Genomic DNA, 16647 nt, shown 5'->3' with positions numbered 1-16647 from the left:
TGTATTTATGCAGCCATTGAAGTTGCCGCTGTAGCTGAATCACCCAGGACGGCGCTGAACCATTACGCACAGGTGAGTGTAAATTCCAACCGGTATAGTGACACTTCATCATTCCAACAAAGGGCACTATTAATGGCATAAGAATGTGGGGAGGGGGGGCGGAATCCCGCACCAATCTCTGTACAGACATTTTCTCTGCTGGTTCCCTGTGACTTATCCATTCTGTGTCGCTGATTAATTCCACCATTAAGCAAAATTATCACCCCAGTTTTGTATAGTTCAAGAGTCTTCAACCTTTGCAAGATGAAAAAAAGCCTCTAAAAAGCCCCCGCCAGCTGGTATATTAATCACTGGTGTATTCATAATATATTCATTGGGCACTAAAGCCTGAATTTTACAAGTGTTTTTTTTTTACATTTTAGGAGGGTGCAAATTGCCTGTAACAGGTTCTCCTGCCGCGCTCTGGAGAACAGCCTCTCCATTCCCTTACCCCCAGCCCACCGGCACTAGGCCGCCGCTTTCAGCAGGATCCGATTATTCTGGCAGCTTTCAAGTCATTGAACTGTTTTTACTGGAAGTCCGGCCGCAGCGCCAAAGCCAACGGGTGTAATTTATCGCTGCTTACCCCCTGTGACAGGACGTAACCCTCCGCAGCAGTGTCCAAGACAACCTGTATTGTGGAACACCTTATTGAGACGGTGCAAGATTAACCTCTGATTTATAACGCTGCAACCAATCGGATTGGTTCTCTGAAGTATGCTACAGAAACGACAGCGAATTCCGACCGCCGTAAGGTGCGCCTAAGCTTGGACAGAGATCAACTGCCAACCAATCAGTCGTTTTTGTAAAAATAGACTAACATGTCACTTAGGAGCTGATTGGCTGATCTCTCTACTCCCTGGAACAGATCATGGAAAGTAAGCAATACTCATCTGATTTAGGGGACGATGTATCATTTTTGGGGTACCCACAAATATAAAGTATCCCCCCAAAATGGATCCAGGGGGGTTTATCTGCTGCAGTCCTCCCTATAAAGCAGGGTCTGAAGCTTGATGTTGCTTACAGGCTACACCCTGCAGATGAAAAATGAGGCATAGGCGCCTGTTAAGCCTCTCCGTGCCTGTGTTCAACACCCTTATGCAAGAGCGATGCCAGGAGGAAGGGATTCAGTGATTAAGAAAATTTTAGGTTTCCAGCCAAGGATGGAGAATACATTCTCCAGTTGTCTTGCGGCGTGTCATCCTGTCTAATCATTAGAACCAGAGAACTGGCTCCATTGCTAAGTCTTTGGGGAGAGCAGGAGACATGCGAGATGTGGCTGCCAGCAGCTTGTGTAACAGCGGCTTCTTAGGATGAACGTGCTGAATCTGCAGCGGGAAGATCAGGATCAGACGGCGTAAACGTCAGGCGCTGATCTCGGAGAGTTGTGTGCTAACATCTCTCTATGGTAACACAGACTGTCTGCTCCGGGATTAAAGATCCGCTGCATCAGAAGCATTATTGTACCAACAATAACCGGTGATAACAATTCACCCCACCGTAATGTATCACTTTCAGATTAAGGGCTCAATCCAATTACTTGTGAAGGGTGCAAAGTTTCAAAATGGGTAACAGCGTCCCGGTCTTGGACCCTTCGTGGGCTACAAAGAACGACAAGAAGCATTGCTCAATAATAATAATAGCTGAAGCAATTTGTAAAATTGAATACATTTTAATAAGACAAGATAATAATAAAAAAGATGATTAATAGTTTATCACTCAATGGTAATACATAAAAGCATCAGTGTATAATACAGATCTAACATGGATAAAAAAGCCCGATATTGGGTGGGTATATAACCTGCGCTGTCCACAACGCGATAGTCCCAGTCAATGGAGTCTAAACACGGCAATTTGAGTCCTGTGCGCCGTCTGAGGGAGTGGCTGATGTGAATAGGGCCCTCCTGCAACCTCACGGCGATTTGTATCCGTTTTAAACAGGAAATTGACTGCAATTGAACTTACCTGCTCATTCATCTGCCCATCAGGTCTCTAAATAATTGGATGTCTTCGGCACAAATTTCCTGTTTCAAACGGATACAAATCGCCGTGAGGTTGCAGGTGGGCCCTATTCACATCAGCCACTCCCTCAGACGGCGCACATCACTCAAATTGCCGTGTTTGGACTCCATTGACTGGGACTATTGCGTTGTGGACAGTGCAGGTTATATACCCACCCAATATTGGGCTTTTTTATCCACGTTAGATCTGGATTATACACTGATGCTTTTATGTATTATCATTGAGTGATAAACTAATAATCAACTTTTTTATTATTATCTTGTCTTATTAAAATGTATTCAATTTTACACATTGATTCAGCTATTATTATTGAGCGCTGCTTCTCGTTGTTCTTTTTTGCTTTTGTACAACTAGGGGACAGATCACTCCCTTTCAAGCAGCAGCTTTTTTAAGTGAGAGTTAACTCCTGAGTTAGCACTCTTTGGTCTGTAACCTTGTATTGCAAACCACTTGCTTTCTGGTACCCTTCGTGGGCTGGTTTCAGCTCAAATCCGCACACAATTTGCTGCCGTGAGTTGGTCTATTAGTGTCGCTCTCCTACAAAAATGTAATTCACATAGTGCATGTTCTACGGGGAGGGTCATCTCAGCCTGAGCCAGTCAGTAATAAAGCTCATTGATGGTCACATGATGACAGGGGGAGGCAGAGTGTGGGATGTGGATAAGGGGATGGGGGAATGTATAGGTGGGAGGCGGAAGACCGCATGGGTTGGGAGGTACAACGCAGAACACAGCGCAGGTTGGGAGGCGGAACACTGCACGGGTGAGAGGCGCAACGCAGAACACACGGGTGGGAGGCGCAACGCAGAACACACGGGTGGGAGGCGCAACGCAGAACACACGGGTGGGAGGCGCAACGCAGAACACACGGGTGGGAGGCGCAACGCAGAACACACGGGTGGGAGGCGCAACGCAGAACACACGGTTGGGAGGCGCAACGCAGAACACACGGTTGGGAGGCGCAACCCAGAACACACGGTTGGGAGGCGCAACCCAGAACACACGGTTGGGAGGCGCAAACGCAGAACACACGGTTGGGAGGCGCAACGCAGAACACACAGTTGGGAGGCGCAACGCAGAACACACAGTTGGGAGGCGCAACGCAGAACACACAGTTGGGAGGCGCAACGCAGAACACACAGTTGGGAGGCGCAACGCAGAACACACAGTTGGGAGGCGCAACGCAGAACACACAGTTGGGAGGCGCAACGCAGAACACACAGTTGGGAGGCGCAACGCAGAACACACAGTTGGGAGGCGCAACGCAGAACACACAGTTGGGAGGCGCAACGCAGAACACACAGTTTGGGAGGCGCAACGCAGAACACACAGTTTGGGAGGCGCAACGCAGAACACACAGTTTGGGAGGCGCAAATGCAGAACAAACGGGTGGGAGGCGCAACGCAGAACACACGGGTGGGAGGCGCAATGCATAACACACGGGTGGGAGGCGCAATGCATAACACACGGGTGGGAGGCACAATGCAGAATACACAGTTGGGAGGCGCAACGCAGAACACACAGTTGGGAGGCGCAACGCAGAACATACAGTTGGGAGGCGCAACGCAGAACATACAGTTGGGAGGTGCAACGCAGAACACAGAGTTGGGAGGTGCAACGCAGAACACACAGTTGGGAGGCGCAACGCAGAACACACAGTTGGGAGGCGCAACGCAGAACACACAGTTGGGAGGCGCAACGCAGAACACACAGTTGGGAGGCGCAACGCAGAACACACAGTTGGGAGGCGCAACGCAGAACACACAGTTGGGAGGCGCAACGCAGAACACACAGTTTGGGAGGCGCAACGCAGAACACACAGTTTGGGAGGCGCAAATGCAGAACAAACGGGTGGGAGGCGCAACGCAGAACACACGGGTGGGAGGCGCAATGCATAACACACGGGTGGGAGGCGCAATGCATAACACACGGGTGGGAGGCGCAATGCATAACACACGGGTGGGAGGCACAATGCAGAATACACAGTTGGGAGGCGCAACGCAGAACACAGAGTTGGGAGGTGCAACGCAGAACACGGGTGGGACACAGCGCGAGATGTTACTTCTATTTTTGTGGACTGACAATTACCCGGGTGTATCACTAGCTACGTTTCTGTGAATGTATAATATGTTATTACGGATTGCTCCAGACAAGCTGCAGTTTCTGGTTATTACGCGTCATCTCTAGATATTTCCTTCTGGTCGGGGAACATGGAGGCTGCACATCTGCAAATTGTCCAGGAAAGATGTAAGTTCTCTGCAATTAATGAGACGGTGCTGATTGGCCGCTGCACCCTGCAGACGCCAGATTATACCACCAGGCGGATTTGTCATTTGTTTTACAAGCCGGGTTTTGAAAGTAAATTTAGAAAGCTATTAAACATATCGAAGTATGAAACAAGTGCAGTAAATGTAAGACACTTAATTGCATCTGTCTTTATTGGAAATCCTATTGATGTTATAGAGTCAGAGAGCGGGTTTAATGGTATACACGGTACTCAACACAGACGTATGCCATCGAGCGGACTCATTTTATATATAGGACAATGTAGCTTTTAAATGCTGCCTGGGAGATGGGGGGGGGGGTGCTTTACAACAAAAGGATTATTTTTCTCTATCAATATTATTAACTCCAAGTAAAAGCGCATTTCCTCTGTAGGAAATCTATTGACTTCTACTGGAATTTACTGGCACTTGTCCAAACAGCAGTGTACCATCTGCTGGGGCTATTTGGCTGTTATCATCTGCCTAGATATACCCCTCACATGTGTGTGACATCACCAGACCTGCCAAGATATTATACCCCTCACATGTGTGTGACATCACCAGACCTGCCAAGATATTATACTCCTCCCATGTGTGTGACATCACCAGACCTGCCTAGATATTATACTCCTCCCATGTGTGTGACATCACCAGACCGGCCTAGATATTATACTCCTCCCATGTGTGTGACATTACCAGACCTGCCTAGATATTATACTCCTCCTATGTGTGTGACATCACCAGACCTGCCTAGATATTATACTCCTCCCATGTGCGACATCACCAGACCTGCCTAGATATTATACTCCTCCCATGTGTGTGACATCACCAGACCTGCCTGCATATTATACTCCTCCTATGTGTGTGACATCACCAGACCTGCCTATTATTCTGTACTCCTCCCATGTGTGTGACATCACCAGGCCTGTCTGCATATTATTCTGTACTCCTCCCATGTGTGTGACATCACCAGGCCTGTCTGCATATTATTCTGTACTCCTCCCATGTGTGTGACATCACCAGGCCTGTCTGCATATTATTTTGTACTCCTCCCGTGTGTGTGACATCACCAGGCCAAACCTTTTCCCCTCGAGTGTGCATCTTAGTAACAATCGGATAAGTCAGGACAGCTCCATGAGACTGCACGGAATAATTTGATGACCTGACCAGCCTGTAACCAATCATCATATTGGAATGCTCACTGGCCTATACCAACTTGCAGCCAATCAGCAGATTGAAATCACAGGACTGGACCTAGCTGCAGCCGATCATGTGACTGGAATAGATCACAGTCTAGACCAAACTGCACTGGAATGCTCAGGCGCTTAGACCAAGCACAATGGACCGTTTCCAGGACCTAGCACACTGGCATTAGGTAACATGCCTTACCCTATGCCTAGTAAGTGCTCACAAGCAATGCTGGTAGCAGGACAGGGTCTGGGAAAACCAATTAGGACTTTCAGTAAGGGATTTAATAAAGTATAAACCTAGGATTTATTAAAGAAAAAAAAAAGCTTATCTGCTGTAGACTTATATTTGCCTGGTAGGCTTATAATTGCAACTCGGTAAAATCTTTGCAGAGGTTACCCTGTAAGAGGACCATTGCCATCATCCATGCAGTATTATCTGAATTTGTAGCTGTATTTATGGTAATTGTGGGCGTGAGACAATCCACGTTTTCTGCATCGCCAATGCCAGGGCACGTCGCACAAGGCAGCCTCGAATACCAACTACCATAAACCTACAACAACAAAACACAAATTCCAAAAGATCCTGCCAAGCAGCATATAAGCAGGTAACGAGCATTACTGCAGCCTGGTGCAGAGGTGACTGTACAGAGAAGGCGCAAGGTTCCAACCAACCAGATCTATTCTACGGTAACATCAACGTCAGCAATGACCTGTTGCTATAGGTTACAGTAGAGTGCTGCTGGCTCCTATGCACCAGATGAACTCCTTCCCTGTATCGCTAGCCCCCAGCGTGTCTGCTTCTGCCGTCTTTCTCCCACATAACAATAGGAGTGTGATGAGCAGGATGTTTCAGCCCAGCGCCCAAATTAGACACGCAATCGCTCTCTCTTGTATTATTACCGAACAAAGCATTTTGTCTTCCTGAAAGAAATCTGGAGAGTGTTTCGGGCCCTCCGCAGATACCAAACAAGCGCTCATCCCTACCTCCATCTCCTTCAGGACAGGGTGGTCTTCGATGCCAGGGAACAGGACTCGCATGGCGTAAGTGCGGTAGTCCAAGAACGGGATGCCGGCCCCGTCAAGGTCGTTGGTCAGCTCATGGATGTCAGTCTGCAGCTCGGCGAAGGCTACGAGAGAAGAGCGGACACATAGGTTAATATATGGTCTGGCCATGGGTTTCCACGGGCATTCTGCAATGTGAGGATGACGGCAGCGAGGACTGAAGGTGTCGCAACGCCTCCTGCTATAGTGCGCCGCACACATTTTTAAATAAAGATTGTTCCCATGAAAACATTATAGGAAACGGTTTAACACCTCCCTGGTTTGTCCGATTACCCAAGATTTTAATCTGCTAGATTTCATTACCTCCAAATATACATTTCTCCTGATCCTTCGATAATCCGAGACGCTGATAGGAGATAAGAGGGAGCAGGATACCTCTCTGGCGGTAATAACTTAATCCTGGGAATAAGCCGCTGGCTGTAATGCGGCGGCGGGGGGGGGGGGTGTCCTTCCTCCCAATCAGCACTTTCCCAAGTATCAGGTTGTGCAGATCAGGAGTCTGCAATTTGTGCTGGGTTAGTATGCAAATATGCAGCCCATTCATTCATTACACACCAGTGACATCACTACGGTGCAAACGTGATGTCACCGTGGTGACAGGTAGAGGTTGAATGCCGGTGAGCTGCACAGAATGACTGCGTGTAATCAACAGGTATAAGCTGTGGCTTATAGGGAGATAGGCGTGTAATAAGACCGCAGGAACGTATTGCAGCGCAGTAAGGGGCGTATTCAATCTGGATTCTGACTGTCGGGATACTCCAGCCAGTTGGAGTCACGTCCGTTTTCACTGGCTTCCGACGTCAACTCGACAATTGGTATTTAACATTCAGAGTGTCGGAAAAGCTGTGGATTGGCAAAAATGGACACGTTTTGTTGAAAAACAGCCGCACATTTGACAATCCACGGCTGTTTCTGGAAATTCAGATTTGCCTCCATAGGGAGGGGAATCTGTGGCAGGCGAGTCCCAGGCCGGATTGAATACTGAAGCGCTAAAATTTCCACCCGTCAGGGATTGAATAACCCCCTAAGTGTATATATAATATGACGAAGTATGTGCGCTCAGAGCCTGTACCGGACATGTGGGTTCCACGTATGGGAAATGTAATTACGTTTTTGGTACAATGTCTATTTAAATTCCTCTCAATAATAATAATAATAATATAATGGGCTTTCCTGGCTCTGCTTTTATTATGGAACAAATTCCGTTGTGTTATTTCCAAGCCCAAAACACATTACAGAGCGCAACATGCTGAGTATATACTGCAGTACGAAGCCGGGCTGTATCCGTCAGAGCCCGGAACAGTGCTTACAGCGGATAGTACACCGCAGATCGCCGTTACGGGAGGATTATTGCTGACCGCCATCTAGGCGAGCGCAGGTAATACGGTGACTGCATCAAGTTCATGAGATCTCGGAAAGGAATTCAATTACATTTATGTATCTGCGTCGGGAGAGAAACTTTCCAAGCTGTCAGATGCTTGGGGGGGGGGGGGGGGGGGGGGGTGCAGCAAGCGAGCGCACAGCTCTTATCTGTACACGGAGGCACAGAATGGGTGAGGATGCCACGCCGCTTAATTAAAAGCCCATTCTTTTATCTGGCAGCCGTAGAGTCTTACAGCTGATCTTTCTGCCAGCTCCCTTGTCACACTATCTATTGCTTTCTGTACAGTGTTGGTGTGTGCTATATTATACTGTATATGTGTATATATATATATACACACACACACACACACACTCTCATAGTCTACACATGGGCGCAGTGATTTCCCCTTCATCTCCCGCGCAGTGCCAGTTTTGCTCTAGCCCCGCAGCAGTTGGCAGGGTTGTGACCCCACATTCTGGTTAGACAAATAATGGGCAATTAGGCTTTCTCTGCAAGAGCTTCACAGACGCCCTGGCCCCGGTTCTGCACACATTTCCTCCACATAATGAGACGCCCTGGGTTTCTCAGCCCCTGACGTCTCTTCCTCGGCTGCTGTTCCCTTTTATATGGTCCACCTCAGAGGATAGCAAGATATAAATGGAAGGAAACAATCATTTAAAGGTCCCTATTAGTATATTGCAGCCTTGGCAGATTCCCAGAGGAACGCTCTTTGATGCCAGATGTATCAAATAAAGAAGCAAAGTTAGATCCTAAAGGAGTTACATGAATCCACAAACTCCATTACCTGATATACAAGTGCGGGATGAGAGGGAACATCAGACGCGGCGAGCTAGAACATGGTGTATTATCTGGCTTCACAGTAAGCTCGGTTATAATCTACTCTGCCATGTGTCCTCCATGAGGAGATCAAGCGATGGCTTGGGACCATAGATGTGTAGCCTTGGGGCATTTTGTAGGACACATGGAAGCTGTAAACCATTCGTTTCCTTTAGCCAATCGGTATAAGGTTACATTTAGCCATTTACCTTCTTTGCATTCCAAGGCCACTCGAGACTCCAGATTGTCCATCTGTAGCTGTAGACGCTTCAGGGTGCGATCTGCGTCCCTCGACTTGCGCTTGTAGGCAATGAGGACAATGATGATGATGAGTAACAGAAGTCCTCCTCCTCCCCCTATTCCGATAATTGCAGGTAGGGTCAAGAGACTGTCGGAATAGATCTGCAGAGTGCCGGGCGAAAACTCAAAACCCCCGGCTTTGATCTGGAACAGCAACGAGACATTAGAGATGATTTAACAACGTTCAAGGATATAAAGTTGGTTAAGGGACTGCGCTGGAAAAGTACTTACGGTTACTTTGTGTTGTCCAGTAAGGTTTGGCGACTCGCACAGGAGCTGTGTCTCGGACACTGTGAGCGCACATGGAGTATCCCCAATAAGTACTGTATAGTTAAGGCGGAAATTCCCGGGAACAGCTGGGAGCAGGTTGCGGCCCTGAAGAGAGAAGAGACATAAGCCAGGCACTTAGGATAACTTCTAAGCTGGGAGACGGTCTATCCTGTAATCCGGAGAAAGACCCTCGCTAACCTTGATTATAAGGGGGGAGCTCGGCTTCAGTTCTAAGTTTCCCGAAAGCGTCAGCGGCTCGAACACTGGATCTGGGTAGTAGGTGAAGCTGGTCGTGTTCACGATAAGCAGGGCTTGGACATTGTCCATGATGAAACCAATCTCGTCCGGACGGTCTCCATTCTCAGGAGGTGTCCTTAGCGGATTTTCGATGGAAGGGGCTAAGCACACCATGGTTGTGTCATTGTAAACCGTGCAGTTCTGGAGAGGTGGAGTAGATGGTCAGGAATAATGTGGAGGAGAGGGTAGAGCACTCACAGACTGGAACATAACATATTGGTTACAAGGTGAACACAAATTCCCACAATGCACCAGGAAATACTCACGTTCTCACGCTCAGTCTCTCCATATTTGGCACGAATTTTCGGTTCTCTAATCGTTGCAAGGTTGATCCCAGTGACAGTAAGAGGGGTTCCACCACTGCAAAAAGAGAAGAGTATGTTCCCATCTAGCATTGGCAAGAACACATATAGAATGAACACAATCCCATCTTACTTAGGTAACGAAATTTAAACGCTTTGTATAAAACCTGCAAATCTGTGTCATCATGTATGCTGGACTGTGACGCCAATGGAGCATTTACATCTATATTAGAATACTGGCGCCAAATCACCCACGCATACTGCTTCCATGGGACCTGTAACCGTAACACTGACCCAGTGATACCCCGGCCACCCACCCGACCTAATGTACGAAGGCTATATACCTGGCGATGCTCCACTCCGGCTCTATCTTCTGCACGGTGGGATCCTCTGTGTAATTGTACTTCACCTCCGAGTTGTGGAGCACTGCGCGGTTGATGTAAATCAGAATCTCAGCGCTACTTGGGTTCTGGCCCTGTGGGGTCTTGCAGCGGATCTCTTTGGCCGTTCTCCTACAAAGGGATAGAACAAAAGCAACAGACCTTAGAATGAAAATGCACCCACCCCAGGATTGGCCTGTGTAGCGCATCCTCATAAGGGCTTTTGCTGAAAATAATAAATGACTATATTCAAACACCAGAACATTCTGCAGGGATATAGGCTAAACTCTACGGACCACATGAGTGTACCCAATTCACCTGACAGCACAAAGAGTCGCTGCTTTACCCAGAGGCCTCTGAGAACATGATACAGGCCAGAGCGGAGAAGGAATTTCCACTTACAGAGAGACGGCCTCACCCTGGCCCGGGTCCGTCCCAATGTTTCGCTCCTGCTATTTAAATCTCATTCCAGAAATCTGCTCTTGGGACACGCGCGGTTAAATGTGTATAACATTCATACGCACATATGATATATCTTAGGCTTATATTGAGAAGTGCATAACAAATGCACCAAAACCCCTCACATCACCTACTAGTAAAAAAACAAACAAAAAATAAATACATGTTATATGTATTAAAGTTGCAATTGAGTCCTTAGATTGATCATCAAAACCCCTGTGCAAGTACAGAGCAGGCACATGGCATACGGTAGGAGGGGGGCAGGACCAGCCATACGCCGGAGCCCCTGGGCTGTTGCGATCGGTCGGTGGCAGCTGGGAAATGCTGGGTAAAGGAGCAGCAGAATAAAAAGCCTGTGCTACGCTAACACTGTATCACACGCTCACCCTGCAAACAGCAGCTATTAGCGCTGATAACCAGCAATTACCGCAGGAAAATATTTAAAGACCTGCTCTATTATCATTCGTAATCTAGAAATTATGCACTTGAAATCCTATGGAAGGGAGACGGCGGCAGAAGAAAGTCTGAGAACCAGGGATGCACATTTACCAGGCACAATCGGGGACATGTATAACACCGGCGCCTGGTTCTCTGCAACTTTCACAGGGTCTTGGAAAGAAATACGTCACTTGCTTAGAAATCTACAAAGCATACGTAACACTCAGTATAAATAGTACAACTATAAACGGGAAAGAAAAACATTCAAGTTGGGCTTTCGGTTCCCATTATAGCCTCTCGTCAGCCAGCCAGGAGTTGCCCAAACCATTTTGGGCCTTATTCTGAATCTTCAACACTGGAGCCACTGTACAAGACTGGACTGCGACCATGGACAATACAATGCTAAAAATTGCAGCATGCTATAGAAATATATTGGTCGGACTGTGCCGGTAACAACTTCCCTGCAGTGTAAAATTACTTTTTTAACAGCTCCTGCTGTTTTAATGAATTTGAATAAATGGGTGTGCTTGTTATAGACCGGCACTCGCACTGCTCACCCCTCCCCTGGGATCCACCGCTGCCCTTACTGTACAGTTATTGTGACTGCAGGTCCCCTTCCTGCAGCTCTGCATCCATTCCAACCCCGTTCTCAGCCGCCAAGAAAATAGCAATTGGAGAATAGGAAAGTACTGTAAATCTCAAATGGCATTCACGGGCGACTTGAATAAATCCCTTTCTGCGCAGACAATACCATTATATTATATCTGAAGTGCGTTTCAGCTTTGTGTTGGTGCCGCTCTCTGCAGAGGTCACAAAATAAGATCTAATGTAAACGCCACAAAATAAGAGACGAAACACATAAATGCGGATATCCATATGGCGAAGTTAGAATAAAAAAAGGAAAATTAAAAAATCCTCCGCTCTCTATTATTTCTGGCTGGCTTCTTAGCGAGCGCTGGTTTTATAAATGTCCTTTAATGTGCTGATTTTGGAACATTTTACTGATGCATTTCAATCACTTTTACGGCACAAAATGTCCTTCTACAGACACAGCAGTTACATCTCAAGGCCTCACTCGCAGCCCATTGCTTATTATGAATCTCATTTCCTAGTACATGACTGAAATGTTTGAAAAGATGGAAATCCTGTAATGAACCTCAACATGGCTTGTGTTCCTGAACGACTATGGATTATATATATACTGTATATAGAGATCTACCCACAGTGGGCACAAGTACAGCCCGTGTTCATTCTCTCTTATACATTACTGTAGAACCATCTCTGGGTGGTACACGCCTCATTGGAGGAGGCCATTTTGTGCTCCAGTGACATCACTGGGTCTAAACCAATTTGTATACCTTTCACATCGCAAAAATAACCCGAGTCACTGCACGGTGTGAAAGGGACTTTTGAAGAATCCCTGGGTCCAGCAATCCGGAAATCCGACCTAGTTAGAAGGGTTAATCCCGGGTTGCAGTGCAGTGTGAACCAGAAAAGTCCTGTTCACACCATTACCGCTTTTCCACCAAAATCATGGGTCACACATGGGATTTTTTTACCCTGGATTTTGGAGGGTCTCCCTACCAATGTTCCGGTTTCCACTACCCTGTTTTCCTGGGTTGACACCATTTCCACTGAGAAATGGGAAAGCAGGTCAGCAGACGGGTATTAGACTGGCGACAGCGGGTGGGCAGCAGGAAGTGCCTGTGCAATGTCCAGCCTCCCTGCCCAGGTCAAAAAACTCGGAAGTACGCGGAAAAGGGAGGAGGAGGAGGCAACGCTTGGAGAGATTATCAGCGCCAAATACTGCCTCCGCCCCTGCTGACATGCTGCCCCTGTGTAACATGCTTATTGCCAGGTCGCTGTCGGGAGCTTCACCTCGCAAATGCTGGGTCACTCCCCGTGTCCAAATCCCAGGTGTGACCCAGCATTTGCAATGGTATAACAGGATTCTAATGTGCATGGTCACCCCCACAATGGCTGTCTAACCAGTATGCAGGTAACAAGTGCCTTGATTACATCTATATAGGAATACTCAGGGGTAGTTTAAGGCAGGGGGGCCATGTGCAGTCTCTGTATGAGCCCCCTCTCCCACCGTCACAGTTACAAGGGACACACAGACACTGAGCAGGTCTCCGGGAACATGGCGTTCCCATTCCATGTTCTCCGTTATTTCTATAGTGCCGGACTCTGGAGAGATGAAGTAAAATGTACGGACCTAGGAGCACTCGTGTACTACAACCATTCTATATCCGCCCATGTATGTACTGCTAGGTAACTAAGGCAAAGCTTGGCACATAGAATATTCATTTGACACTAATGTAATGTAATGAAAGGATTATTATCTTTAGAATTTACAATAATACATTTCTTAAATGCAGAACTACAATTACAGTTATTTAAATATTACATGTAACACATAAGAGTAAGCTGATAAACTTCCCTCCATTACAGAACTTCGCACAGAACAGCCGGTCCTCCGCCGTCCTCACACCCGCGTCGCACTGCACCGCAGGTGGGAATAGGTGCGGGATAGATGATGGGGGGGGGGGAGAACGAGCATCTCTGTAATTGCTGTGCTGGGCAGACACATACAGGAGAGTATGTGCCACAAGGCCACGCCCCTCCCACATGACCACGCCCCATCCTGGGCCTGTTCACCCTAGAGTCCCGCCAATGGCGGCCATGCCGCAACCATTACCCTGTAAGAGCGATCTGGCCAGACCTACCATGAGAAGCTGCAGGGGCGTCCACCGATGTCTATAGCCACGTCGCTGCCAGCATTCAGGTTGCTTCCTTCTATGGTAATCCAGGTGCCACCAGACAGAGGGCCACGGGCAGGAATCACACGGTAAAAATGTGGGCTCTGTAAATCAGACACAGAGGCTGGGGTTAGGGATGAAGCTCCAGAGCGATTTATACTCCACGTTTCCATACAATGCGGAACCTGCTCATCCGTTACAGCGTCTCAGCGGAGGCGGCCATAGTGCAAGACCCACTCATATTCCAGAGAACGCACGCTATCCGTATTCGCTAGCTGGTAATGATCCCGGTGAGGCACGATACACAAGTGCCTCAGGGAGGTCTCTAGTGCCTGGATAGGCTGGTCACCGGAGCACTAAATTTTCAACTCCAACTTGTTGTGCTAGGGGCGTGGCCTTGGCTGATTAGGGGTGTGGCTAGTCCTGATTTACCCCAGGCCACATAGAGCAGGTGGGACACTTACCACAAACGTGAAGGACTTTGGTGCAGTGGTCATGTACTCCTTAGAGCAGTCTCTCACACACACCTCCACTGTGGCATCGCGCGGCTGCTTCGCCTCCCCAATCTCACACACGATCCTGCAGGGAGAGAGAAGCTCTAATCAGGAACCCGGATACCAGTCCGCCCACCTGGGAGTGCAAGCTCTGTAGCTCAGCATTAGGGCAATTGCCATCTGTGCAATGTGACCCCCAAACCACCGCTAGTATCACAGTAAGTAACTTGGGGCGGTATACCTGCTTATATGCAGTCACATGGGGGTGTAAATAATTACGGACTGGGGTAGATGTAACACTTATAGCCAAAATAGGGGCTATTGCTGCCATTATATCTACAACACATTTGGGGTAATACAACTGCTCCAGCAAAGTCACTGATACAATGGGATTTGTTGCTAGGTAGTGTTCATTCTAGCACCCGCCATCTTTGAAAGCCCCTGCAGTTCCTGTTCCCTGCCTGGGGTGTCGCTGTCTGCTGTGGTGTCTCTAGCGCAGGTCTGGTTTGCATATCAGTGCCGATTTACAGACCACACTGTGCTAGAAGCACTATAGCAGAGAGCAATGCCCCCCTTGCAGCACCTGGGGGGCATTACTACTGTGATTGAGCAGCTCTCACCACTGTAGGGAAGAGGAACGGCATGATGTAAAGACGGCGGGTGCTAGAATGGACACTACTAGGATTACAGTACCTTGATTTTTTTGCACCAGGATTTCACGACAATCTCCATTATCTACAACCATGAGCAGGATTTGGGGATAGCACGCATGTTGCTGCTATTGTATTTCAGAGTAAAGGAGCCATGAACTCTGTGCTTTTAGTACTAGATTGCACTGTAGCTATTACAAAGAGCATACAATGTGCTACAGCCCCGTGCTTTGTGTACTAGATATGATGCAATCTTGTAATAATAGCACGGGCTGCGCAGTCTTTCTGTGCGATGTGATGTCCGCGGGGGCACACATCGCACCGGAAAAATGCACTGTGTATGGGTACCTTAAATCTGACCCCTCCTGCTTCCCCTAGTAGCAGAACGCAAAACAGGAAAGTGGTATTATATGTGTCTTGTAAGTAGCGGACAAATGCCACCTCTGGCATAACATATGTTAGATTATCTCCAATATTAGCTGCCACCTCCAGCGTAGGTTAGATACACACCCCATCTTACCAACCAACTCTGGCATAGGATAGGTTAGATACAATCCCCATCTTACCAACCAACTCTGGCATAGGATAGGTTAGATACAATCCCCATCTTACCAACCAACTCAGGTATAGGATAGGTTAGATACAATCCCCATCTTACCAACCAACTCTGGCATAGGATAGGTTAGATACACATCTTTAGCTGCCACCTCTGCCATATGCTAGGTTAGATACAATCCTCATCTTACCAACCAACTCAGGTATAGGATAGGTTAGATACAGTCCCCATCTTACCAACCAACTCTGGCATAGGATAGGTTAGATACACATCTTTAGCTGCCACCTCTGCCATATGCTAGGTTAGATACAATCCCCATCTTACCAACCAACTCAGGTATAGGATAGGTTAGATACAGTCCCCATCTTACCAACCAACTCTGGCATAGGATAGGTTAGATACATAGCTGCCACCTCTGCCATATGCTAGGTTAGATACAATCCCCATTTTAGCTACCACTGGATAGGTTAGATACACCCCTATCTTGGCTGCCAGCTCTAGTATAGGTTAGATACACCCTTATTTTAGCTGCCACCTCTAGTATAGGTTAGATACACCCTTATTTTAGCTGCCACCTCTGCCATATGATAGGTTACAAACCCTCCTATGTTAACTGTCCCCTCTGACAGAGTAGGTTAGATACACCCCTATATAAGCTGCCATAGTAATGATAAACCCCTGGCCTCCATATACAGTTCTGTGAAACTTACTGCTCAGCGCTGATATATTCGCTCTCACTCGGGACGCACATAACTTGTCCGACCCTCACGCCAAAGCGGATGTCCTCAAACCTCAGCCCCAGGTTCTCTCCAGTAATAGTCAGCCGGGTCCCTCCTTGCCTGGGCCCGGTCTCCGGAGACAGCTTCAGGAAACAAAAAACATTTGTCATTTAGTAAGTACACAGCGAGGGTGACCAGGCAGGGACCCCAGAAATGTCACCACATGCTTCTCTACTAGTTGGGG

General features: G+C 47.8%; 1 protein-coding gene across 3 annotated transcripts in view; it reads right to left on the bottom strand.

Annotated features, from left to right (window-relative positions):
* PLXNA1 (plexin A1) overlaps positions 1-16647 on the bottom strand; it is a 223188-nt gene that overhangs the window by 22482 nt on the left and 184059 nt on the right. For all 3 annotated transcript variants that reach the window (XM_083155655.1, XM_083155654.1, XM_083155656.1), the window contains exons 13-21: positions 16395-16546; positions 14449-14563; positions 13952-14088; positions 10290-10457; positions 9910-10003; positions 9545-9784; positions 9308-9451; positions 8986-9220; positions 6499-6641 (exon numbers count right to left, since the gene is read on the bottom strand). In XM_083155655.1, the coding sequence (XP_083011781.1) occupies positions 6499-6641; positions 8986-9220; positions 9308-9451; positions 9545-9784; positions 9910-10003; positions 10290-10457; positions 13952-14088; positions 14449-14563; positions 16395-16546 (1428 nt within the window). The remainder of the gene's footprint in view (positions 1-6498; positions 6642-8985; positions 9221-9307; positions 9452-9544; positions 9785-9909; positions 10004-10289; positions 10458-13951; positions 14089-14448; positions 14564-16394; positions 16547-16647) is intronic.

Source organism: Crinia signifera, chromosome 8 (genome assembly GCF_055691185.1).
Source record: "Crinia signifera chromosome 8, ASM5569118v1, whole genome shotgun sequence".
Lineage (NCBI taxonomy): Eukaryota > Metazoa > Chordata > Amphibia > Anura > Myobatrachidae > Crinia > Crinia signifera.
The sequence above is the reverse complement of the archived record's forward strand: the minus strand, read 5'-3'. Positions and strand labels throughout refer to the sequence as shown.